Source organism: Sinohyriopsis cumingii, chromosome 12 (assembly GCF_028554795.1).
Source record: "Sinohyriopsis cumingii isolate HCF-2022 chromosome 12, ASM2855479v2, whole genome shotgun sequence".
Lineage (NCBI taxonomy): Eukaryota > Metazoa > Mollusca > Bivalvia > Unionida > Unionidae > Sinohyriopsis > Sinohyriopsis cumingii.
The window spans coordinates 108,781,155-108,806,643 of record NC_142972.1 but is presented as its reverse complement, the minus strand read 5'-3'; the positions used below and the strand labels follow the sequence as shown (position 1 = coordinate 108,806,643).

Here is a 25,489-nt window from a genome sequence, read left to right as displayed (position 1 = left end):
TCTTCTGAATGTATGGTGATAATAACATAGGGTTTTCAAGAACGGACATCTTATTATGTCTAGCTGATTGTCATTGAAAGTAAAGATCTGACATCCAATATGGCCACCATGGTCACTGTATTGAAAATCTTGTAAAAACTAATTATGATGTCTGATTGAAAAGGGTCCTGATCTGACATCCACTATGAACACCATGACATCCATCTTGAAGATCTTGTTATCACTACACCTCTGCACAGAATGTTATATTGAAAGGAGCTTTTACCAGAAATTTTTTCAGGTTTCTGGTTGGTGCTAAATGATACTGCCAATCTGACATCCAATATGGTCATGATTCTGACAGTATTGACAGCCTATAGCTGCTCCTCCTGAAAAGTGGCCAGCTTAAAAATCACATCATTAAAGGATATCAGACTTGGTTTGAACACAAATAAGTTATGAAGACAAAAATGTGTTATCTTGGATTCCAGGAAATTCATTATAACCAGAAGAGTGTCAGTCCCTTCAAGGAACTCTTGTAATGGATTGTCGTGAAAATTGGTAAATAAATTTATGGTCATTGCCTAAAGATGTGCATATTGACAAATTAGTTTGTTTCCTCAGTTTTTATTATTTACAACCATTTTGTCCTTACATTAATGCAGTGTATGACATAAAGCATGTTACTACATTGACTCTGCAGTTTTTGATAGTTTGATTAGTAAATATTATGGACATCGCATATCTCATTTTTTAGCTCTACTGGTCTTGGACCTATTGGTTATCCATGCCTGTCATCTGACCTGTAATTTAACACAAGTTTGTTATCACTACACCTTCCAAACTACATAGAGGATTGCAATGAAACTTTTACAAATTCATCACAGGGTCATCTTGGTACTAAATGAAAATGATTCTGGCCAGAAATCCATCTTGAAAATATTTTGGCAACTCCTTAATGGATGTTCATTTCAACATGTCTTGCTGGACCTACATGAAAATGATATCAATCTTCTAGTCAATGTGGCCACCACAGCAGCTGTCTTGAAAATCTTGTTCTTGATACTCCAAGTGCAAAGTTATACTGTAATTGTCGAGTTTTATTGGAAGACTTCTCATGATGTCAAGGTAGTCTTAAATAATTATGAGATCTGAAATATGGCAACCACTGCAGTCATCTTGAAAATCATTTTGCTGTGCCTCCTAGATGGAAAGCTATATTGATATGGGGTTTTCCCCAGAAAACTTCTTATGGTTTCTAATTGGTCCTTAGCAAAATGATGCATCTCTGACATCATTAAGGCTGACAAAGCAGCTGGTTTGAAAATCTTTTTGCCCAAGAATATCGGAGATCTTTTCAGCACTTAGTGAAAAGAAGAAATGATGTTATCTTCAGTTCCAGAAAATTTACTTTAGACAGTAGTGCATCAGTCCCTGCAAGTAATTCTTGTTCAGTCTGCTTATGATAAACTCAAAGAACTTAATGGATAGCCTGTTTTCTCTCATCTATCTTGCCTCCACCTGCCATTTAGGTAAAATCCTGGCAGCATCTCTACATGGGTTTTCACCTGAGGACTTCTTATGGTGTCTAGTTGTTCCTGGCTAAAATAATGCCAATCTGTCATCCAATAAGGCCACTGTGATAGCCATTATGAAAATTATGTTTTTGATTCTTCTTCACAATTGATGATTTCATAAAAATTTATGAAATTTCATTGGTCCTGTATGAAAAGCATGCCCCACAGACATCCAGTATGGTTGTCACAATTAACATATTGGAAATCTTGTCACTAATTTTCCAGAATGGATGGTGATATTGACACTTTCCTCCAAAAGTCTTCTAATGATGTCTGGTTTGTTTTAGATAGAAATTGTACTGATCTGCATCCAGTATACTACCCACAGTGGCTAATTTTGAACTCATGTTGCTTGAAAATGGTTTTAATGCTTGGCAGTTAAATAGCAGATATGATCCTATCTTGAATTACTGGACATTCTGGAAGGTAGAGCGACAGTCCCTTCAGAGGACTCACTGTATAGTAGACTCATCTCCGTGATGTTGATGGATGAGATTTGGGAGAGGCAAGGATATTTTTATGCTAGCAATTGCTCACCAGCCTTGTAGTTTCAATTCTGTAATTATCCTTTGTTTTTGTTTCAGATAATGTCAGGCAAACCCTGCTTGATAAAATGGATATCGTGGTAAGGAGGAAATTTGTGTTTGAAGATTTAAACAGAATCTATGGTGGAGAAGAGGAACCAGCAATTATGCAGCACAAAATTCGTGTGGAATTTGAGGGGGAAATGGGAAATGATTCTGGAGGAATGACCAGGGATGTGTTTGCCTTGTATTGGAATTGTATTACAAGGTTTTTTTTCCATGGAGAGGCAGCTAAAGTTCCATGTGTGCCCAAATCAAGATTTTTAGAGGCACAAGCCATATTTCGAGCTGCAGGAAGGGTTCTGACTCATGCCTTGCTGCTAACTGGATCATTGCCATTAGATATCAGTGTGTCGTTTCTTTGGTCGGCCATAAAACCCTTATCGCCTCCTGCAGATGAGATAGTTCTTAAGGATTTCTGCAAGTTTGTTTCAGCAGCCGAAGCAAGGGCTATAGGAAAAGGTCTAGAGGGAACAGCAGGTACATTATATTTCATTCCTAAATTAAATTTTCTCTATTTCATAATAAGGTTATTGCAACCTATTTAATGAATTTACTTATACTATCCTCATCGTCTGGTAAACATCATCATGTAACAGTTTAACAGATTACTCTTGTGGTAAAATCAGAGGTGTAAAAGCATTCCTTTAAACAACATTTGTCAAATAATTTCAATCTTTTTCTGGTCCTAATTTATTGCATGACAAAATATACAGATTTTATTGTAGCAAATAACAGTGAAATTACTTTGCAATACATTTGGTTGCCTCAGTTGTTGCCTTTTGTATGATGTCATGTAGCGATTTATGTTGTCATGAAATCCTGTTACACTTACTTCATGTAAAAAAAATTTGTATGGATATATTTTGGTAAGTAACACAGTAGGTATGTGTTAAAAGGTACTCCATACAACACTCTTTAATTTTAATAATAATAATGAGGACTTTGTATAGTGCCTAATCTTTAGAAGCTCTAAGCGCTTTACAACATTAGACAACACCTATAAGATAAAAAACATATATAATGATATGATTACAAAAACAAACACCATGAAATTAGAAAATATAAAAAGATATGCTGAGAATATTTAAGGTAGGAAACATTAGGTCTTTAAGTTTGTTCTTGCAGTCGAAATAGGTGAGTTTTGAGAGCACTCTTTATCTTTCAAGGTGTTTGTAATTAAGGAATGAAATTTGGTAGACTTATAAACCCACCAACCCGTATAATTTAAGTATTATGAAATGGCTCTTAAATTATGAACTTAATAAATAATTGTGAAAAATACACAAATATGATCATTTGGGTCAAATTTGGACATTTGCTTGTCTCTCTTTGGATGAAAACCAGGAAATGCAACAGTTACCTTTATGAACTATTTTGTCATGTTGATTTGAGAACGTCTTTAGATAGGAGAGATAATTCAAGGTCAGGGTCTTTTATTTTGTTCTCTTTTATTTTTGTCATTGTTAGAGAATGGCATCATTGATATAGGCATAACATTTATCTGGACCAGATGTTTTTATGTTCATTAAACATTGGAATGTTGATGGAGAATTTTCTTACAAATTGGCATCAGTTTTATACTGATCAAAATCATCTGGACTTGCAAATACTGTAATTTCTTTCACTCTTTCCATGAGTAGAATTTGTCAGCATCCTTTTAAAGGTCAAAATTGGTGACATATTTTGCATTTCTAATAATTTCAATGCAGTCATCTATTCTTGGCATTGAAAATGAATTTGTTTTGGTGGCATTGTTCACTATTCTGTAGTCAGTACACATTTGGAATGTATTATCGGTTTAGGCACAAGAATACATGGTGAACTCCAGTTACTCTTACTTGGTTCCATGAAATCTTTCTCCAGTAAATATTGGAATTCCATTCTTTAAACATTTCTTTTGAAGAGAATTCATCCTGTAAAGATGCTATTTCACCGATGTAGAATCTACAATCTCACAATTGTGATAGATTCATGTTGGAACAGCAGGAAACAAGTGCTCATATTCACAGAATACCTGTTTTACTTCATTCTTTTTTGGTGGTTGTAGTTGTTGTGAATGTTTCTGGTTCAGATGTTTAATATTTTTAATTCTGAAGATTGTTTACACCAAAGTCACTATTGTCTGATTGCATTTCATTGACTATATAATTAGATGGGCTATGTCTACCAAAATACTCCATTAACATACTTATATGACAAAGTTGTTTCTATTTCCTTCTCATGGGATATAGTGTAAGTCATTTACTTGTCTTTCATAATTATAAGGACTGTACAATTTAACCTGAAGAGGATTTTGAGGCATGGGCAAAAGAATTCTTATCACCAGACTGAAAATTCCTTTCATTTGTGTTTCTGTCTTACCATGATTTAATTTTTGACTGAGTAGAGTGAAGATTAGTTACTGCTACTTCACAAGCCTTTGTCAAGTTATGTTTGAAATCAGATACATGGTCAAGAAATTAATTTTGGAATCTTTGAAAGAAGTTTCTTTTTTAATAACTTAAATGGTCCATGGACAGTATGTCCAAAGCTAGTTCAAAGGGACTGAAACCAAATGATTATTGAACTGATTCACTAACAGCAAATGAACACCCTCTTGCTAATTTATTCCTGTATGAAAACAATACAAAGAAATCATATTCTTCAGAGTTTGATTAAATCTTTCCAAAGCCCTGTGACTCTCAGGGTGATGAATCTTCTGCTTAATTCATGCCTAACCTGTTGGAAAATTGCAGACTTAAAATTTGACCTTTGATTAGACTGGACAGATATGAGAGGGCCAACAAGAGTACAAATACTATGACCTTTGATCAGACTGTACAGATATGATAGGGCCAGCAAGAGTACAAATACTATGACCTTTGATCAGACTGTACAGATATGAGAGGGCCAACAAGAGTACAAATACTATGACCTTTGATCAGACTGGACAGATATGAGAGGGCCAGCAAGAGTACAAATATTTAATCAATGCCTAGACTATGACTTTAGTTTGAATTTTTATCAGATTATTGTAAAATATGTCAAGTTAAAACATTATTTAAAGATAGGGTAATTGTTCATGTTTTTACGATACTACATCATTCAGAATAGCAGCTTATGTGGGTATTTGAGAAAGCTTGCCAGTAGCTTCTCGTGGGTTGGTGGTTCTTTCCGGGGTTTTCCCGGGTTCTTCCTCCACCATTATTACTGGCTGCCATGTATAGCCTATCGTGTGCTGAAAAATGGTGTTAAACCCTACAACAACAACATTCAGAATAGTGAAACTTTTAACTATTATATTAGGGGCCCCAAGTGGCCGAGTGGTCTAAAGCACTCTCCGTTATGGATCAATGTCATCTCACCTCTGTCTGCATGGGTTCGAGTCTCAGATTCATCCAATGTAGGAATGTAAGAAAGCCTGCCAGTAGCTTCTCATGGGTCGGTGGTTCTTTCCTGGGGTTTTCCCTGGTTCTTCCTCCACCATTAGTACTGGCCGCCATGTATAGCCTATTGTGTGCTGACAAATGTCATTAAACCCTACAACAGCAACAACAACTATTACATTATGTAAGACAGGTGAGCATTTTTCAGGCCCACATGGGATGCATGTTACAAATTGTAATCCATTAGCCACACTCTGATGCAGTTAATATCTCCTGAACTATTTCAATGTTGTACAAGCCCACTTGTGGCAGGTATTATGGTTTGTTGGACTTTTTACTACAATTTCTGTTCCACTCAATAATTTTTGAGCCATTTAACTTGAACTGTGGCAGAACTATACATCATCGATTGGTGGTCCTATCATTAAGATTACAGGTTAATATTTTAAGGTATTTGTGCTTTTGAGGTGCAGGAATGAAACCTGGAAGGAGGATTTTTCTTCACCTTTTTCTGATAAATATCATTTATCTGAGAGTGAAAAGATTTTGATATGACATTCTCTCGTTTTAAAAGTATGTGTCAAGAAATGCCATTTAAAAAATAAACATTTGTAACAGATTGTATGTTAATATATTTCCTTTGACAAACGAAGCTTCTTTGGTCTTGAAAGTGAAGAGAACATAATGATTATTGAGAATCCTAGGTTTGAGGTTGCTCATAGCCCTTCCCCTTGCACAATTATATCGAGTTATAAAGAAATAAAATATTAAGATATAAAAGGTGTATATTTCAGCACAAACCCTCCAGCAATTTGCAAAATAATACATGATGATTCTGAAAAATGTGAACCCTTCAGTTATGCAGCAAGAAGACAAAAGTGAGGATGATTATCGTTTTCTAAATCTTGTCTTTACATTTTTACAGGCGTGTATTCTGATGTTTTGATGTCACAGCTGATGGATATGTTCGCCAGATTTGGAATGAATAACATACCGTCACCCAAGCATTTTAGGCAGCAAGTGTTGAAGATAGCAAGAGTGGAGTTGATAGCAAAGCCATCATACTTCGGGCAGATTATGATGAGCGGCATTCCAAATGTGTGGATGACTAATCTGTGGGGCCGCATCTCAGAATATGGCTTGATAGAAATGTATAGAAACCTTCAGCCAACGCCACAAAAAGTGCTCCAAAAGTTGAAGACAGAAACAGACGAAGAGTACCTCTCCAATCCACAGCAACTGGCATTCATCTGTTTGAAAGACTTTATCAGATGCCTTGACAGTCAAGCCCTAGCCCAGTTTCTGCATTTTACAACTGGCAGTACTAGCATGCCTGCAGAGCCAATTGTTGTTAGCATTAATAATCGCACTGGACTTAACCGGATTCCAAAGGCACACACACATGGCCCAGTGCTGGAGATCAGCACAGCTTATTCATCTCCGTTAGAATTCAGACATGAGCTGGGAGCAATCATATTTAAGGATGAATTGTATGCAATGTCTTTGGCCTGAATATTTTTGCTGTGCACTACTTTTGATGGTCAAATTAATTGATATTTTTCTCATATTTGGGTTCTCCGTTATCTGTAGCCAAATAGTAATTTTTGTTTTCTTGTCTTTAGTCAGATAGTAACTTTCCTACCTTTGTTTATTTAATTTTATTGAAATATGTGGTAGAAAAGAATAGGTGATGTTTGTATCATCAATGATAGGTTGAAAGGCTGAGTTAGTATAAGTCTGTTTTTGATAAATTATTGTTTCTATGCTCATAACACCCAACTCGTATAGTGTATCATTAGAAATCTTTGCTATGAAGTATGCTGTTACATGTATTGATTAATTGGAAGTTTTAGTTGTTGGTATAAAAACCAAATTTATCTGCATGACATCTTTCTAAAATTTGTATTTTCCAAATTTTGGGGATAAGTGATATCAGCTATATAGTTTCAAGTGTGTCAAGTTTATTGTAGATGTAACAAAGGTACATAGAAATCAATAAAAGGAGTGCTTAGTGTAACTTTTAGGTGACTGATTTTGTAGATGTAACATAGCAATCAATAAAATGAGTGTTTAGTATATTTCATTAACATACTTGAAATTAATTAATTCTCTCATATAGATTTATTCTAACATAAAAGACCATTTACCCGCATTCATTCTCCATTGCAGTCATTCTAAATTAAAAATGATGCTGCCAATACTAGATCAACTCAGTTCCCGTTGTTTAGCTTGGTGCTTTATGGCACAAAAACACAAGTGGGTTATTTAGTGATCAGGCAATTTGAGTAAAGTTTCTTGCCCAAGGACACACCACGTTTGCTGTTACATGCTGATCCAATGATAGGATTCGAACCTGTACTCTATCAGTCATGAGTCTGGCAGGCCAACCACTGAGCCTCTGCAGTTCCTCAATTCCTTTTGTTCAAAGGGGATTATGATGCAGTGTCTGTATTTGCAGATTACTCTGTTTTTGATTAATCAGTATTGTATGTGATATTTGTCATGCTGTCCCAAATGTTTGAGCCTCTTGACTTCAGACTAAATAATCTTGTTAATAAATATTCTTCTTTCATTTTGCTCAATTAAAGTTGGAACAAAATGTATTGTGCATGGTAATAGAGTGTGGTATGTAAAAAAATTATTTGTGCCTTGCAGTTAAGGAGATGACATATTTGTTTTGTACATTATTAGATTTAATTTTTGTCAGTGGTTATTTTATTTGCTGCTAAATGCCACCCTGTAGTTACATGCGCTCTGTAAAAATGTCAGTAGAAATTTCCCATGTTGGGGTTCTGAAATGGCTTCCTATAGTCATACAAAATGGTAAAATTGGTACAGGAACAAATTGCTATTCACTATTAGATTCAAAGTCTTTGATAAAATAAGGTAGGAAGTTGGAGGAATCCATTGCTGCTGATTATTATATTGAAATTCTTTGATGCAATAATTTAGTCAGTTTTTGGTATTGAAAACTTCTTATGAATATTATGGAATCTTATAGTATTAAAGTATTTAATTCAGTCCCAATTTGTGAATTGTTTCAGAACTGAAGGCACCTGTTCTCATCTTTTAATTCATTGTCTTTATTTTTGTTATGGTCATTTTTAATAAGATATAAGCATTGTTTTTAAAGTTAGTTAATTATAAATTAATCAGTTCTCAAAATGGCATATTTTCATAGTAAGTGGAACTTGTTTGAAATTCTAAATAGATCACTAAATTGCTTTATATTTTCACAGTTCAACAGTAGTCTGTTTTGTGTGCAATACTTGAATACCAGCTTTATTTGTATTTTACTTGGACGTACAGAGAATTTCACAGCTGTAACAGATGTATATTGCCACTAAATGCAAATGGAAATAATTGATATTTTTGTGAGATTCACTGCATATTGAACATAAAATTCTTAAATAAATGTAGATCAGAGCAAAATGCTGCATGCCGTTCATTAAGGGTAGAAATGGCAAATAGCACACATGATCCTAGGACAAGTTGCCTTGCTGCATAGCATCGATTATTTTACGATACTTAAAATACGGTATAGCTTACATCCGTGTAGGAGAGTGCTCAGTTGCTGTGTAGCACCAATCCCTTAAAATGGGATTAGTTGCTGTGTAGCATCAGTCACTTAAAATGGGATCAGTTGCTCTGTAGCATCAATCACTTACAATGGATCAGTTGTTGTGTAACATCAGCCACTTAAATTGGGATTAGTTGCTGTGTAGCATCAATCACTTAAAATGGATCAGTTGCTGTGTAACATCAGTCACTTAAATTGGGATTAGTTGCTGTGTAGCATCAGTCACTTAAAATAGGATTAGTTGCTGTGTAGCATCAATCACTTAAAATGGATCAGTTGCTGTGTAACATCACTTAAATTGGGTTTAGTTGCTGTGTAGCATCAGTCACTTAAAATGGGATTAGTTGCTGTGTAGCATCAGTCACTTAAAATGGGATTAGTTGTTGTGTATCATCAGTCACTTAAAATGGGAATAGTTGCTGTGTAGCATCAATCACTTAAAATGGATCAGTTGCTGTGTAACATCAGTCACTTAAATTGGGATTAGTTGCTGTGTAGCATCAGTCACTTAAAGTGGGATTAGTTGCTGTGTAGCGTCAGTCACTTAAAATGGGATTAGTTGTTGTGTATCATCAATCACTTAAAATGGGAATAGTTGCTGTGTAGCATAAATCACTTAAAATGGATCAGTTTCTGTGTAACATCAGTCACTTAAATTGGGATTAGTTGCTGTGTAGCATCAGTCACTTAAAATGGGATTAGTTGCTGTGTAGCATCTATCACTTAAAATGAATCAGTTGCTGTGTAACATCAGTCACTTAAATTGGGATTAGTTGCTGTGTAGCATCAGTCACTTAAAATGGGATTAGTTGCTGTGTAGCATCAATCACTTAAAATGAATCAGTTGCTGTGTAACATCAGTCACTTAAAATGGGATTAGTTGCTGTGTAGCGTCAGTCACTTAAAATGGGATTAGTTGTTGTGTATCATCAATCACTTAAAATGGGAATAGTTGTAGCATCAATCACTTAAAATGGATCAATTTCTGTGTAACATCAGTCACTTAAATTGGGATTAGTTGCTGTGTAGCATCAGTCACTTAAAATGGGATTAGTTGCTGTGTAGCATCAATCACTTAAAATGGATCAGTTGCTGTGTAACATCAGTCACTTAAATTGGGATTAGTTGCTGTGTAGCATCAGTCACTTAAAATGGGATTAGTTGCTATGTAGCATCAATCACTTAAATTGGGATTAGTTGCTGTGTAGCATCAGTCACTTAAAATGGGATTAGTTGCTGTGTAACATCAATCACTTAAAATGGGATCAGTTGCTGTGTAGCATCCATTATTTTAGAACGGAATCAGTTGCTGTGTAGCATCAATTATTTTTTAGATTGGGACCAATTGCTGTTTAGTATAAATCACTTTAGAATGAAATGAGTTGATTTATTATATCTATTATTTTATGATAGGTGAAATTTCTTGATTGTTTTTAGATAGTTAGGTTTCTACATACCATCATTCTAAATTACAGCAGGCTGTATAGAGACTCTACTGTCACGCAGTTAACTTTTTACTCACCTCTGTGTAGTACTGGAGAGTTATTTTATCACCCCCGGCATTGGTGTCATTGTCTGCACATATAAAAACATGTACATATGTGCAACCTCAAATGCATCCCTATTGATAAGAACTACACCCTATCACAAAGTATGTCACTGTGGCACTTAAGAGTGGAGTTTTATAAGTTTATTTTGCAAGCATCATTCATACTAGAAACACCACACTGTATGATTGTTTGCATCTCTTAATACAACATGCCTACAAGAAAAGGTCATTGTGACCTACATTCTGGAAAAAAAGTTCATTTTTTATATTGTGCTCATGATCACAGTTTTTTTTATTTTTTTTGCATTCTCTTTACCTGGAATCACTAACTTAGTGAGGGGGATGCATCTTGATGGGTGCTACACTCTTATCACAAACACGGTTTCTGTGACCCATATTTCTTATTTTCTTATTTTCAATTTTGTGTTTTAACTGTTCATACCAGTTTATTAAACTAGATGATTGTATATATATATATATATTTATCTCTATTAGTACCACACCTGGTCAAAGAAGGTCATTGTTACCTACTTTAAAATTTTGCTGGATTAGGTTGAATTTTTGTATTTAGCTGAAGATTTAATTTTTTTTGTGTGTGTGTGCAATATACAGTACATACTGTCCAATGTGGAATCATGAAACTTTGAAAGGAGATGCATCTTGATGAACACTGCTTCCTCATTGCAGAAGTATTTTGACCTATATTTTGCACGTCAATAACTTGGGTTAAAATTTGTGTATAATATTATTTCCCATGCACAGTTCATGCAGTTTACCACAGTATCTCCACTAGTACCACACCCCTACAACTAGGTAAGCTCATCACGACTCACATTTCAGCTTTTACTGGCCTTTATATTAGAAGGATTATGCACTTTTTATCTTTTATAGAATTTATAGAATTTTACCATCTCTACCTTTATCTTTTAGTTTGTAGGATGTTATGTGTATCTTTATTTTGAAGGATTTATCTTCCAAATAGTTTTAGCAGTTTTTTATATTGACAGTTTTAAAACTTTACTTTTAATCGGCCCCATATAGCCAGTTTTGTGCTGGTGTGCCATTAAACACTCATAAATATATATATTCACGAGTGCATTTTATATTGTGAAAGGTTAGCCTCATCAGGTGAATTGTGTATGGTACATGTGAATGATTATACAAATTAGATGAGTGGACTGCATACATTTCATGTAAAGCCTCAGCCATAGTTGCTAATTAGTGTTAATTACTGATGCAAAAACTATGATTTTACTAGTGGTCAGAAGATCTTTCACTCCAATGTTACTCAAAGTCAGTGACTTTCACCCAGTAAAATATTGCTTTTAGGAGTGGACAGATGATAATTTCTGAAGCAGGTGTTAAGAAAATGAATTGATATAAAAAGAAAAACGATATTAAACATTGGTTTTTATCAACTCATTATAGAATCTCTGCCTCTATGCTATAGAAAATAATATTTGGTTATTATTTCATATTGTATATACCCTGTCACATGGGTAAGGCAATCATTTAATATCTTGTATACCAGTCACAAGCAGAAATTTCATGTCATACAATCATTTCATGTTTTGTATATACTGTCATATGAATATCATTTCATGTCTTGTATATCCAATCACAAGGCAGTCATTTCATGTCTTATATGCCCTGTTTCAGGGCAATCATTTCATGTCTTATATACCACTCACAAGCAGAAATTTCACGTCTTACCTACCCAGTCACAAGGCAGTCATTTCATGTCTTGTATATACTGTCACATGGCTGTTGTTTCATGTCTTGTATATCCAGTCACAAGCAATCATGTCACATCTTATATGCCCGGTTTGAGGGCAATCATTTCATGTCTTATATACCCTGTCACAGGGGTAATCATTTCATGTCATATACCTTGTCACAGGGGTAATCATTTTATGTCTTATATACCCTGTCACAGGGGTAATCATTTCATGTCTTATATACCCTGTCACAGGGGTAATCATTTCATGTCTTATATATCCTGTCAAAGGGGTAATCATTTCATGTCTTATATACCCAGTCACAGGGGTAATCATTTCATGTCTTATACACCCTGTCACAGGGGTAATCATTTCATGTCTTATATAAATCATTTCATGTCTTATATACCCTATCACAGGGGTAATCATTTCATGTCTTATATACCCTGTCACAGTGGTAATCATTTCATGTCTTATATACCCAGTGACAGGGGTAATCATTTCATGTCTTATATACCCTGTCACAGGGGTAATCATTTCATGTCTTATATACCCAGTCACAGGGGTAATCATTTCATGTTTTATATACCCTGTCACAGGGGTAGTCATTTCATGTCTTATATACCCTGTCACAGGGGTAATCATTTTGTTGTTAAGATCAATATAGTCTGAGTGCATTTTCATTATAATAATTATTGTTTACAGTGGCTACTGTAAACTACAAAAAGGTTGATTACACACTCGCTTCTGTTATCTCATTCAGCCAGACTCTTGGTGTGGTTCTATGAGATCTCCAAAATACAAGGGTCGGATACAATGTTTTGTCGATCTCTTACTGATGTTAGGTGCTTTAGTCAAGCTTTGCAGAAGCAAAACTACAAAGACATTTATCACTGTTTCATATTTTACCCAGACTTACTTTCTTCAGTTGTTTGAGACAAAATTCTAATGCAACTTCAGACATCATTAAATATAATTTTGAGACAAGTAAAATTTCCACGAATGCACAAAATATGACATCATTTTTCATCACAGTGACATATTACATCATTTCATCTTGAGAGCTAATCAAATTAATTTTGAACATTGTCTAAAAAGCCTCATTCATGCATTACGAGAAAAAAGTTCAGAAACTGGATACACTGCAAAGTGTAGCACAAAATACATTTACTTGGAATACATCACTTTGCAGTATAGATGTCACAAAAGCTGCATAGTTACATGAAGCATAACACTGCTGCATAGCAATATAGATTTTTCATACATAACTGTATGGTTTTATATAGAATAGCATTGCTGCATAGCAATATGGATTTGTCATAAATGGCTGCATAGTTATATTTAGCACAACATTGCTGCATAGCAATATAGATTTTCATAAATAACTGCATAGTTTTATATATAATAGCATTGCTGCATAGCAATATAGATTTGTCATAAATAACTGCATAGTTTTATGTAGAATAGCATTGCTGCATATTTGTCATAAATGGCTGCATAGTTACTTGAAGCATAACATTGCTGCATAGCAATATAGATTTCTCATAAATGGCTGCATAATTTTGTGTAGAATAGCATTGCTGCATAGCAATATAGATTTGTCATTTATGGTTGCATAGTTTTATGTAGAATAGCATTGCTGCATAGCAATATAGATTTGTCATAAATGGCTGCATATGTATATTTAGCATAGCATTGCTGCATGGCAATATAGATTTGTCATTTATGGCTGCATAGGTATATTTAGCATAGCATTGCTGCATAGCAATATAGATTTGTCATAAATGGCTGCATAGGTATATTTAGCATAGCATTGCTGCATGGCAATATAGATGTCATTTATGGCTGCATAGTTTTATGTAGAATAGCATTGCTGCATAGCAATATAGATTTGTCATAAATGGCTGCATAGGTATATTTAGCATAGCATTGCTGCATAGCAATATAGATTTGTCATAAATGGCTGCATAGGTATATTTAGCATAGCATTGCTGCATGGCAATATAGATTTGTCATTTATGGCTGCATAGTTTTATGTAGAATAGCATTGCTGTATAGCAATATAGATTTGTCATAAATGGCTGCATAGGTATATTTAGCATAGCATTGCTGCATAGCAATATAGATTTGTCATAAATGGCTACATAGGTATATGTAACATAGCATTACTGCATGGCAATATAGATCTAATCCGTGTTATGTGTAGAAGAAAATGGACCATAGCAATATATATTTAATCCATGTCAAAAATAACCACATAGTTATATGAAACATAGCATTGTTACATAGCAGTATAGATCTAATCTACAATGCATAGTTATATGCAGTTTAATATTGCTGCATCGTGATATAAATCAAATCCATGTCAAATAACAGCATAGTTGTATGAAATGTAACATTATGTATCCATTGCACAGTGAACCCCTTCCATAAATGTCATCGTTTTTGTAAATTACTAAATCAGATCTAACCAAATCAATGACCAGTATGAGCTGATGATCGATATATTTTCAAGTACCTGCAGTACATTGACAATGGTGAATGAAAGATTCGAAGGAACATTATGAATATTGTTTATTTTGCTTCATTGTTTTCTTTGATTGAGAGTAATATGTGAAAGTTTATTCCATAAGGTTTGTTTCATTTTAAAATTGCTAATAACTGTCTGAATGTTGACTTTATAGTAAATCTGTTGCTTGAAATGCAGCATACGTGTGTTATCTGTCAAGCAGCATACATGTGTTATGTCATATGTAAGGTTTAATGTTCAAAATAACTTTATTCACAGATGTATACTGGATTCATATACATGTAACATAGCTATGCAAGGAAAATGAACCGTAATGTGATAAAGTCAGTAATATGTCAATTTACTCTGTGTTTCTGATACTATTTTGGAAAGGTTTTGAATTATTTAATAAAGTTTGGTGTAACTATTTCTCATGTCTTTATTTTATACTTGATTATGCCTATCTTCCGATCAGTGTAGAGTCTTGGTCATGAGGAAACTAACCTTTTGATGTGTTACTTTGCGACCAGTGTAGAGCCAGCTTTCCTAATTAAGCAACAGAGTAATATGTGACCTTGTCTACTTTGAAATACTTTTGATGTATATGAGAATGATTTGATTTGACTTTTCAAGGTCTTATGGCACGTGTTTAGGCTCGAATAAACAGCAACACAAGAAAGAGTGAAAACAAGCTTTGAAAAATGACAATAATTTATTTCCCTTGAAAAATTCTGTAAAAATGAAAAAATATGAACTTAAGGTTTCAGAGAATCAAATCCAAAAATAATCCAAGAACAAAATTTTAGTAGTCCTAATAACAAAATGTTCCTCAGATTTCACGTTCGAACAGTGCAAAACTAGTATCTCACTAGCATAAGCGCTTTCAGCTCTTAATGAGTCTTTTTCAAAGGCAAATACAAAACCCTTTGTTAAACAGGGTAAAACGTTTATAACGGGATTTTTAACATTAGGTCGCCATTTTGAAATGTGTTGTTACAGCATAACATTAATATCTCAGTGTGCCCCAACTGAAATGTATTAATTGGTAGATTTATCACATGTGGTGAGTTTGTCTGTTTGTATGTTCGTGTTTTACGGGTTTAATGCCATTTTCCTCAGCACTTGAGAGGCTTATACATTGCATCAGTATATTTGATGGAGGAAGAACCCGAGAAACCACAGAAAGAACAACCAACTTATGAGAAGCCTTCTCTCATATCCACATTAGCTGAGCCAAGACTTGAGCCCAGTAGATCAATTTTAGAGTGTATCACGTTGTACGTGTCGGGCAGGAATTGGGGTAAAAGGTTTATAGCCCCAAACCAGAATTTAATAGGGAAATAGCACTCTGAACCCAAACTGGAAATGTAACATAAGGTTGTAGTCTGTGGACAATCTACCATATGCTGTCCATCACCGTGTTATCTACTATTGAACAGTCCTTATGTTGTGACCAGTGTTATTTTTATGTTGTGATCAAACATGCCATGTGGAGTGACCAAAATAGCATACCTACTATCCAACTGAAATCGTAGGATATCAAAGGAGGAGGGGGACAAAATCACACTATCACACACATATTTGTTTATGGTTTTTGTGCAATTGTTCAGCACATGATAGGGTATACATTTCAGCCAGTACATCTGGTGGAAGAAAACCCCGGAAAACATTGGGAAAAACAACAGACCCACGAAAAGCTACTTGGAAACTTTCTCACATACTCATGTTGGCCGAGCCCATGCAGACCAGAGTTAATATGGCAATTATTGGTAAAGGCAACCGCTTTAGACCACTCGGCCATCTGGTGCTTCAACACATTTAAGAGGGTCGAACTGATACTGCAAATCCAGCTAATGGGTATGAGTGTTTGCCAAAGTGTATGAGAGTTTGTAAAACCACAATACCTGCATACACACCATCACACTCCGTCGAGGTCCTTTCAGGAGTGTAGTCAAATACCCATAAAACTTATCCTCTAATGTCCCTATCCTCCCTTTTAAAGTAAAAAGTGAGACGCAAAACGTGCTTGTCCACAGTTAAGAAATATCAGCACAATTTGTATGAAGACATTTTTTATGGACATTTGAGGTCAAATATAGGCTTTCATGCAACCAAACTAAAGAAAAGTGCACGTGGAAGGCAATACAGATGGAGGTGTAGCATTTGGTATTTGAACTCTTGCCAACCAGAATAATTCCAATACCTTTGGTATGTATATTTGATTTAATTATATCTGATTTAATATTTATTTATTTCAATTTAATTGTTTGTCAGTTTTAATTTTTTTATATATTTTTCATTAGATGATATTGTAATGTAAATTTAATCACTCAAGATATTTTTGTCAAAAATAAGTTTGACCTTGACTGTTAGTTTATAAACACCAGGTGTTGATCTAAATCCTGACCTTGTTTCGCACTTTGAGGCAATCACGTAAACAAGTTCTATCTTTATTTTAAAATGATTGGTTGTTGTCGAGGTCATGGTGGGGCTTCATGTTTAAGATGTAAACAATTTTTTTATTTTTTTATTTCTTAGAGTAAAATGATTGGTTTTTGTCTGGGTCACACTGGGTGTACGTAACCTATAAAAGTACTTGTTTTCTATAAGCTTCCAGAAGATGATCACATGACCCCTTGTTTACGTTTTACAAGACCATATAACCACTGTTTGGAGAGTTGGTCTCAGTAGAAGCTGGGCTGTTAAGCTGTTAGTTATATGTTGTGCTGTTTGGAGTTATTTCAAATTATTTGGATTCAAAAGGATTAGTTCTGTTATTTTTCTGGAAAATACGTGCGCTCATGTAATATTGTGGAACAAGAACATTTTTTTATAAAAATTTATTCAGCTATTAAACATCGGAGTGATAATTCTTGTTTCTACAAGGAACTGACGAATTTGACACTACAGATTTCACCATACATCGTCTTCCAACTTGGATTTTCTTCAGGATTCGAACTTGAAATCATTAGAACATTTTGTTATTAGGACTTCAAATATTTATTCATGGATTATTCTTGGATTATTTTTTGAATTTGATTCTATAAAACCGTAAGTTCATATTTTTTCATTTTTACAGAATTTTTCAAGGGAAATAAATTATTGTATTTTTTTTTAAAAGCTTGGTTGTTTTCACTCTTTCTTGTGTTACTGTTTATTCAAGCCTGAACATGTGACATAAGACCACGTTTTCACGCGTACAATTTGGGTTTTGTTTCCATATTTGAACTGCTCAACTTGCTTGGGAAATAATGAGAATAATAATCATATTTAAAACAAAAGGTCGGATTCAGCCTGTTAGACTTTCAAAGCAAATGACCGCTCGGGTGGCCTAGTGGTTAGAGCGTCAGTCTCGGATTCGGGAGGTCGTGGGTTCGATCCCCGGCTGAGTCATACCAAAGACTTATAAAAATGGTACTAACAGCTGCCTCGCTTGGCACTCAGCATTAAGAGGTTCGTGTTAGGACTGGTCGACCTGGTGTCAGGATAATGTGACTGGGTGGGACACCTGGATGCTACATGTCTGCGGCATGATGACCCAGTGCTAGACATTACTATAAACTGCCACACTGCCGACATCATAGCGATATGACTGAAAAATTGTTAAAGCTACGTTAAAAATCCATACCACACACGCACACACTTTCAAATAACACAGGTAATTTGTCCAACTCTTCTTAGATTGTATCCAATAAAGTGATACGGAGTAGATAAAGTACAATGTTTCTTGGAAATCACCTTGGAGATCAACTCTACCTTCGTTTGAGAAAGTTGGTTCTATTTTTAAAAAGCGAAAGTAGATGTTAGCCCCATTCCAAGTAAATATCACATCACCGTCAGTCTTCTTTGGGGGAATTCCATTGCGCATGGGTAAATATTTACTGGAGAGAGTTAGGAAACAAATAATCTATACTGATAAATACAGGTTTGATCATGAGCACTAATTTTTTTAAGTTATTGCATTTTTTATATCATGGTGTTTGCATAGGTTTATTTAGGGAACTGAATTAGTACCGCAAGTCCACCAAGTGTGCTCTGAACGATACGCCACCATTTTGAATACAGCATCAGATAATGGTAGTAATGTACGATGAATCTCTAACAACACGAAATCACCTTATTGGTACTAACGTTATAATTTATAGTTTATAGTACCGGTAAGGTGATTTCGCGTTGTCAGAGATTTAGTCGTACTTTGTTGATAAAACGTAAGACTCCTGTGGCACATACATGTCAAGAGTTGCGCATTGCGCGGTAGACACATTTTGTACATAAATCGCGCTAAAACGCACATCCTGATTTTTCACTAATGTTTTTAAAACTAATGCTGCATTATTTTTGTAACCAAACGATATTCAAACATGCTAATATTTTCAAGAGTGATTTTGATCACTTTATTAAACTGTAATTGCAATAATGTAAGTTTCCAAGTAAAATATATTGCAGAGGAGACAGCAAAGATGGCAGAACTGTCAAAGCAAGTAAGATAATCTCAAATTTTCTTCGCACTATTAGTGCATTATGAACTATTATTTTATTTTATGTCACTCTAAAATCTTGCATAAATGCCAAATTTGGAAGGCTGGAGAAACCATCTACCCTGTCTTTGGGATCCTACGTGTGACACTGGAACAAGAATATATATGATCTTGTACTCTTTTCTCCCAGAAATAGTCGTTTCCCCCCTCCCCCGCCCCCAGAGTCCCAAAAACATGCTAGACAAGTGAGTCCTAATTCAACTAATGTGATAATTAAAGCCATACATTTTTTGTGTGTTTTTATTGAGGTATTTATTTAAATATTAGCTTACTGTAAAATTAATTTCATTTCACATTGCATTAATTATTGTATTTATTTGATAACAAAACTTTTTGTTTATGATGAATGGTTATATTGATAGATATGTCTGGGTACAGTATGTAAGATTCAAATGGATGGATTGATAGATATGCCTGTGTACAGTATGTAACATTGAGATTGATGGATTGATAGATATGCCTGTGTACAGTATGTAAGATTCAAATGGATGGATTGATAGATATGCCTGTGTACAGTATGTAACATTGAGATTGATGGATTGATAGATATGCCTGTGTACAGTATGTAAGATTCAAATTGATGGGTTGATAGATATGCATGGGTATGGTATGTAAGATTCAAATGGATGGATTGATAGATATGCCTGGGTAAAGTATGTAAGAATCAGATGTACTCAGACACTAATCATTCTCATATGGCTATGAATATATCAATATTATAAATAAAAAAATGTGATTACCATATTATTGAAACTGAAGAAATTAGCCAAAAGATAGCAGAACTGCTAATGGGGTTTATTGTACACAATTAAACTTAAAGAAATCCATTATAAGTTTCAAATCTGATTGAATCTTGTTGAACATTGCAGTTTTAGTGATTAATAGTCTGTTGGTGAAACAATGGCAGTTCCATTACAAAATTCATCTTAGCCAGACACTAGGCAGCACTCTCAATAACCTGGAAACTACGGTCATAAACAATTGATATACAGTTTGTCTAGTGGGGTCGTAAGTCCATCGCATGAGCCTGGTTTCAAAATGGCAACTACTCTGACATGCCCCTGTTTCATCTACTCAAGCATGACAAAATTAATAAATGCCATCCATTCAAGCATGACAAAATAAATGCCATCCACTCAAGCATGACAAAATAAATGCCATCCACTCAAGCATGACAAAAATTAATAAATGCCATTCAAGCATGACAAAATTAATAAATGCCATCTATTCAAGCATGACAAAATAAATGCCATCCACTCAAGCATGACAAAGTTAATAATGCCATCCACTCAAGCATGACCAAATAAATAAATGCCATCCACTCAAGCATGACAAAATTAATAAATGCCATCCATTCAAGCATGATAAATTAATAAATGCCATCCACTCAAGCATGACAAAATTAATAAATGCCATCCATTCAAGCATGACCAAATTAATAAATGCCATCCACTCAAGCATGACAAAATTAATAAATGCCATCCATTCAAGCATGACCAAATTAATAAATGCCATCCATTCAAGTGTGACCAAATTAATAAATGCCATCCATTCAAGCATGACAAAATTAATAAATGTCATCCACCCAAGCATGACAAAAATAATAAATGCCATCCATTCAAGCATGACAAAATTAATAAATGCCATCCATTCAAGCATGACAAAATTAATAAATGCCATCCACTCAATCATGACAAACTTAATAAATGGAGCAGTAATTTGTTTTACCTAAGGAAGTTGGGCTTGGATGCCTAGAAACACTATTTAGAGGCCTCTTTAAATGAAGAAGAGCTCTTTAATTGATCTATAGATTTGTCAAACCAATGACAAAATTGAGAGGTCCCTGATCCTATTAGCAAGCTTTATTATTGAATGAATGCTGACTTATCTTGATTTGTAGAATGAATTAGAGAGGTCTACAAATTAAGTATAGACATCAACAATTATAACTTGACTGTAGTTATTGAATTAGAGAGATCTTCAATTGATTTAGAGATCTTGCTAATTGATAATTAGAGCTCTCTAGTTCAGTTGTAGAGAGCTTCCCCATTTCATTTTGAAAGGTTGCTAAGTATTACAGAGGTCTGTATTGAGATGAATATATGTAAAAATGCCCACCCATACCAACAGTAGGTATCATAAAAAAGGGTGGGCTGGTGTGTTATGCTCTAACCACATGTCCCTGATATGGCTATTTAACTATCTTCAGTGAGATGGGGAATGGTCAAAGGAAATTTAACTAGAAAGGGCCAGTGAATTTTTGTTTTGCCCCATTTTTATAGAGACTTCTCTAGATTGAACACAGAATAGTGAACACTGACAAATCAGTGTCCATTCCAATTGAGAGCATTTCCAGAAAGTAGTTAAACAAGGAAAGATGTATACCCCAGATATATGTTATGAATGGGGTCAACATCTTACTGCCTTTAACATGACACCATGAGGCTGTGTTTGAAACTGGAAGAAAAAAAATGTTTTTAAGAATATCTCACTTAGTTGACAGCAGATACTGACACTGTTGCATGACTAAGAGTAAAATTACTTTAGCAGAACTCAAAATTTAAGCAGTAGCTTTTACCATTTCACTAGATGGATATCTGGTAAAGTTTATGTTGTTGCCAGTCAGTACTTTGTGGGTATGACTAGTGAAGTTAGTACATTTTGAAATTGGTCATGCTATACATTCTACATTGGTGCCATTTCCTTACCAAAGTAATTCCAGGCACAATCAAGTGGTTGCATTTTTCAAACTATTAAAGCCACCGCTCTTCAACATACCAAAATGGCAGTTAACAGATTCTGAAAAGTACATCCACTTCAGGTTGTTGTTTGATTTACTTCATTAAGGAAAGAAGCATCAAAGATGTTTATATAAAAATTTATCACACCTTAATTTGGTTTTTTTGTTGTATACCATAAATATGACATGCCTGACATGTGATTTGTATTTATTTGCTATGTGAAATTATTATTTTAATATTGTATTATGGTCTTAAATGAAAAAAATTATTTAATAATGTAGCAAAACCTGTCTTGAAAGACCACTGTTATGAGAGACCACCTGTCTCAAGATACCACATTCTTGATGCATGGATTTATTCATTATATAGTGTTATTACCTGTCATGATAGACCACCTGTCTTGAGCAACCATTATCAGTTTACAGAAGAGGTGGTCTTTCAAGACAGGTTCTACTGTATCAATAACAATTTTAATTTAAAAATAGTGCATCCAGGTGATGTAATTTTTTTAAAACCATTAATACACTAAGTCTTATTCTTGTAAGCGTATTCTTTCATTGCTATATGATGATCATTCCAGAATGAATACCACCCCCATCATACATAGCAGGTCTACATCTTACTTCTAAGTGGGACTATCACAGGAAGGGGCTTCAAATACCAGTTTGAACGTGTTAACACTAGCATGACAAGATGTCAATGACCCCAGCTGGACCCGGATCCTATTCTATGGCTTCCCTCTACGTGGGAGACCTTCATCCTGAAATCACCGAAGCCATGTTATTTGAGAAATTCTCCACAGCAGGGCCTGTACTCAGCATTCGAGTATGTAGGGACATGATCACCAGACGTTCCTTAGGTTATGCCTACGTTCACTTCCAGCAGCCTGCTGATGGTATGTTCTTGTATAAATAAGAATTAAATGCCCACATTTTTACTGCTTATGCCCTATATCTATACAAAACTTAGGTTATTATATATGTCAGTACACATTTAGAATAGAGACATTATTGCTAATAATTATTCATAGTTATTGAAGACTAGAAAGCAGATATAGTTTTGGATTGACTCACTGCCTTTAGTATTGATGTGTGCATTGAAATGTCCAAATTATCAATACAGTAAATCTGTAATGAGAGACCACCCCTTCTACCCAAAAATAAAATGGTCTTTCATGACAGGTGGTCTCTCATAACAGATTTGTACAAAAAGACCAGTTTCCATGGTTCAGCTTCAGAACAATTTAAAGAAAAAAAAGCCACAATCACTGTACATATATTTCTGTTCTGTATAATATATAATAATGATAATAATAATGCTTTATTTATAGAGGGTGACTCATTAATCAAGGACTAGTCTCCCTTGAGGTCCTCTTAAGGAGAGTATAACAATGCACATTATATGAATACAGCAATAATTACTGTGTATTTTAAAATTAAAAACCACAGCATAGCATTGTCCCATATGTTTCCGATCTAATGTAAAACCTTGAGGCTAACTCTTCTATGCCATATCATTTAGACTTTTGCTTTTTATATATTTGCCTTAATTTACTTGAAGTAAGAAAAGGGCCAGTCTAATTAAGAGGTCCTTTTTAGACACAGTGATGTCTGTCATTATTATACCTTTTTAGACGAAGTGATGTCTGTCATTATTATACCTTGATAGGTTTCACAGTGATTTTGCAAAGAAAAAAAACAGGCATAGCAGTTAAAATCTTCAAGAAATATTTTTAGAAAATGCTTTCACCAGTTCCAGTTTTAAACACAAATTGTTGTTTAGATATTGGTGTTTCAGGTTTAAAATCTCAAGTTGGTATGTTTTCAATTATAATGTGCTAAATTGGGCAGTGAGGAAAAATGATAACTTGCAGGTGAAAGGGTTAATCGTATACTCATTATTCCCACTACGAAAACAAAGTCATATGGACAGCGTTCTTTTGCATACCAGGGCCCAGCAGTGTGGAATGAATTGCCCACTGAACTTAGACACAAAGACACAGTGATCACATTCAAGAGGGCTCTCAAAACTTACTTATTTCGACAGCAAGAACAAACTTAAAGACCTAATAATGTTTCCTACCTGAAATATTCTCAGCATGTTTTTTATTTTTTAATGTTTTTCTAATTTCATGTTGTTTGTTTTTGTAATAATATTATTATGTTTCTTATCTTATAGGTGTTGTCTAATGTTGTAAAATGCTTAGAGCTTCTAAAGATTAGGCGTTGTACAAAGTCCTTATTATTACTAATGGTCAAATAGCTATTAAAACAAATGCTTATGAATGTGCAAATGTTTATTCTTTTGGTGCAGTTGATATCAACACCTGAATGAAATGTGCTGAGTTAATTGACTGGGTCAGGGGATTGTTTCAAAAGCCATAAACTACTCTCACTCAATTTATGTTTATTTTTTTAAAGCCACACAGCCAAGTTATTTTTGCTTTCCTAACAGAAGAAGACAAAGTTTAAATTTTTTGCATTTTAGTCACCCACATTACCATGTAGCAAGACCCCTGATACTGTATACATAATGTGTGTACTGAAACAATATAAACAGCTTTTTTATATAGTTTTTTAATGGATTAAATTAAACATAGAAGATAATACTGCATTAAAGTATTGTAGTTGAATTATAAAATAGCTAGCTTTGTTGATTGCTAGGTATATATCAGTAAAAGACCTGGGGGTAGGGGCTTTCTGTGACACATATTGCTCATTTGTTGTTGTATCATTAATTGATTTTTGTGGTGTCTAGCAACCACAAAGATTAAAAAATATTAGTACCCTATAAAAATTAGTACCTGTACAAATTTGTGAACAATGGTAGTTATCATCCTTGCAGGTGCTCTTACATTTTGTTGGATTTTGTTTTTGTTCTAAATCACAAATTTAGTGACCCAACAAAAATTGAGACACATGTGACACCACAGTAGTGTTTTTTTATATAATGAAAATCATGCAAACTGTGACAATTATTTCAGTTAAACTTTTTTGCAGCAGCTGCTGTACATTTTAGTGGTTATGCAATTTAGAATTTGGCTTGCACACATCTTGTTTTCATTTAAGGAAAAGTGCCATATCATGATCCAGTCAAATTGGATTAATAAGAACTGATTATCAGGCAGGCAGTATTGGCATGGACAGGAGCATAGTTTACCAAATCATACAGAAAAAAGTATTCAGACACGTTATTTGGAATTGATGCATACTATTGATATGCAATTTATAATTGTCTATAAATTACTAGGTATCCAGACAAAAATCCTGGTCTGAATAACTGACAGTAATAGTCCCAACAGAGTTCTTGTAGGATTTTTAACTGCGGGTGAAATACTGCTGTCAAA

General features: G+C 34.4%; 2 protein-coding genes across 9 annotated transcripts in view; both read left to right on the top strand.

The window, feature by feature from the left end:
- The window catches only part of LOC149787232 (uncharacterized), a 55,053-nt gene extending 39,760 nt beyond the window's left edge, over positions 1 to 15,293 (top strand). For both annotated transcript variants that reach the window (XM_089977739.1, XM_089977740.1), the window contains exons 11-12: positions 2,141 to 2,620; positions 6,434 to 15,293. In XM_089977739.1, coding sequence (XP_089833865.1) covers positions 2,141 to 2,620; positions 6,434 to 7,020 — 1,067 coding nt within the window. In that variant the 3' untranslated portion in view covers positions 7,021 to 15,293. The remainder of the gene's footprint in view (positions 1 to 2,140; positions 2,621 to 6,433) is intronic.
- A 3,350-nt stretch (positions 15,294 to 18,643) lies between these two features.
- LOC149787231 (polyadenylate-binding protein 4-like) overlaps positions 18,644 to 25,489 on the top strand; it is a 48,845-nt gene continuing 41,999 nt past the window's right edge. For 3 of the 7 annotated variants that reach the window (XM_089977737.1, XM_089977731.1, XM_089977738.1), the window contains exons 1-2: positions 18,644 to 18,734; positions 22,724 to 23,038. In XM_089977737.1, coding sequence (XP_089833863.1) covers positions 22,837 to 23,038 — 202 coding nt within the window. In that variant the 5' untranslated portion in view covers positions 18,644 to 18,734; positions 22,724 to 22,836. Of the gene's footprint in view, positions 18,790 to 19,169; positions 19,346 to 22,723; positions 23,039 to 25,489 lie in introns of those variants that run through there. The other 4 variants (XM_089977736.1, XM_089977735.1, XM_089977734.1 and 1 more) reach the window with 4 other exon arrangements.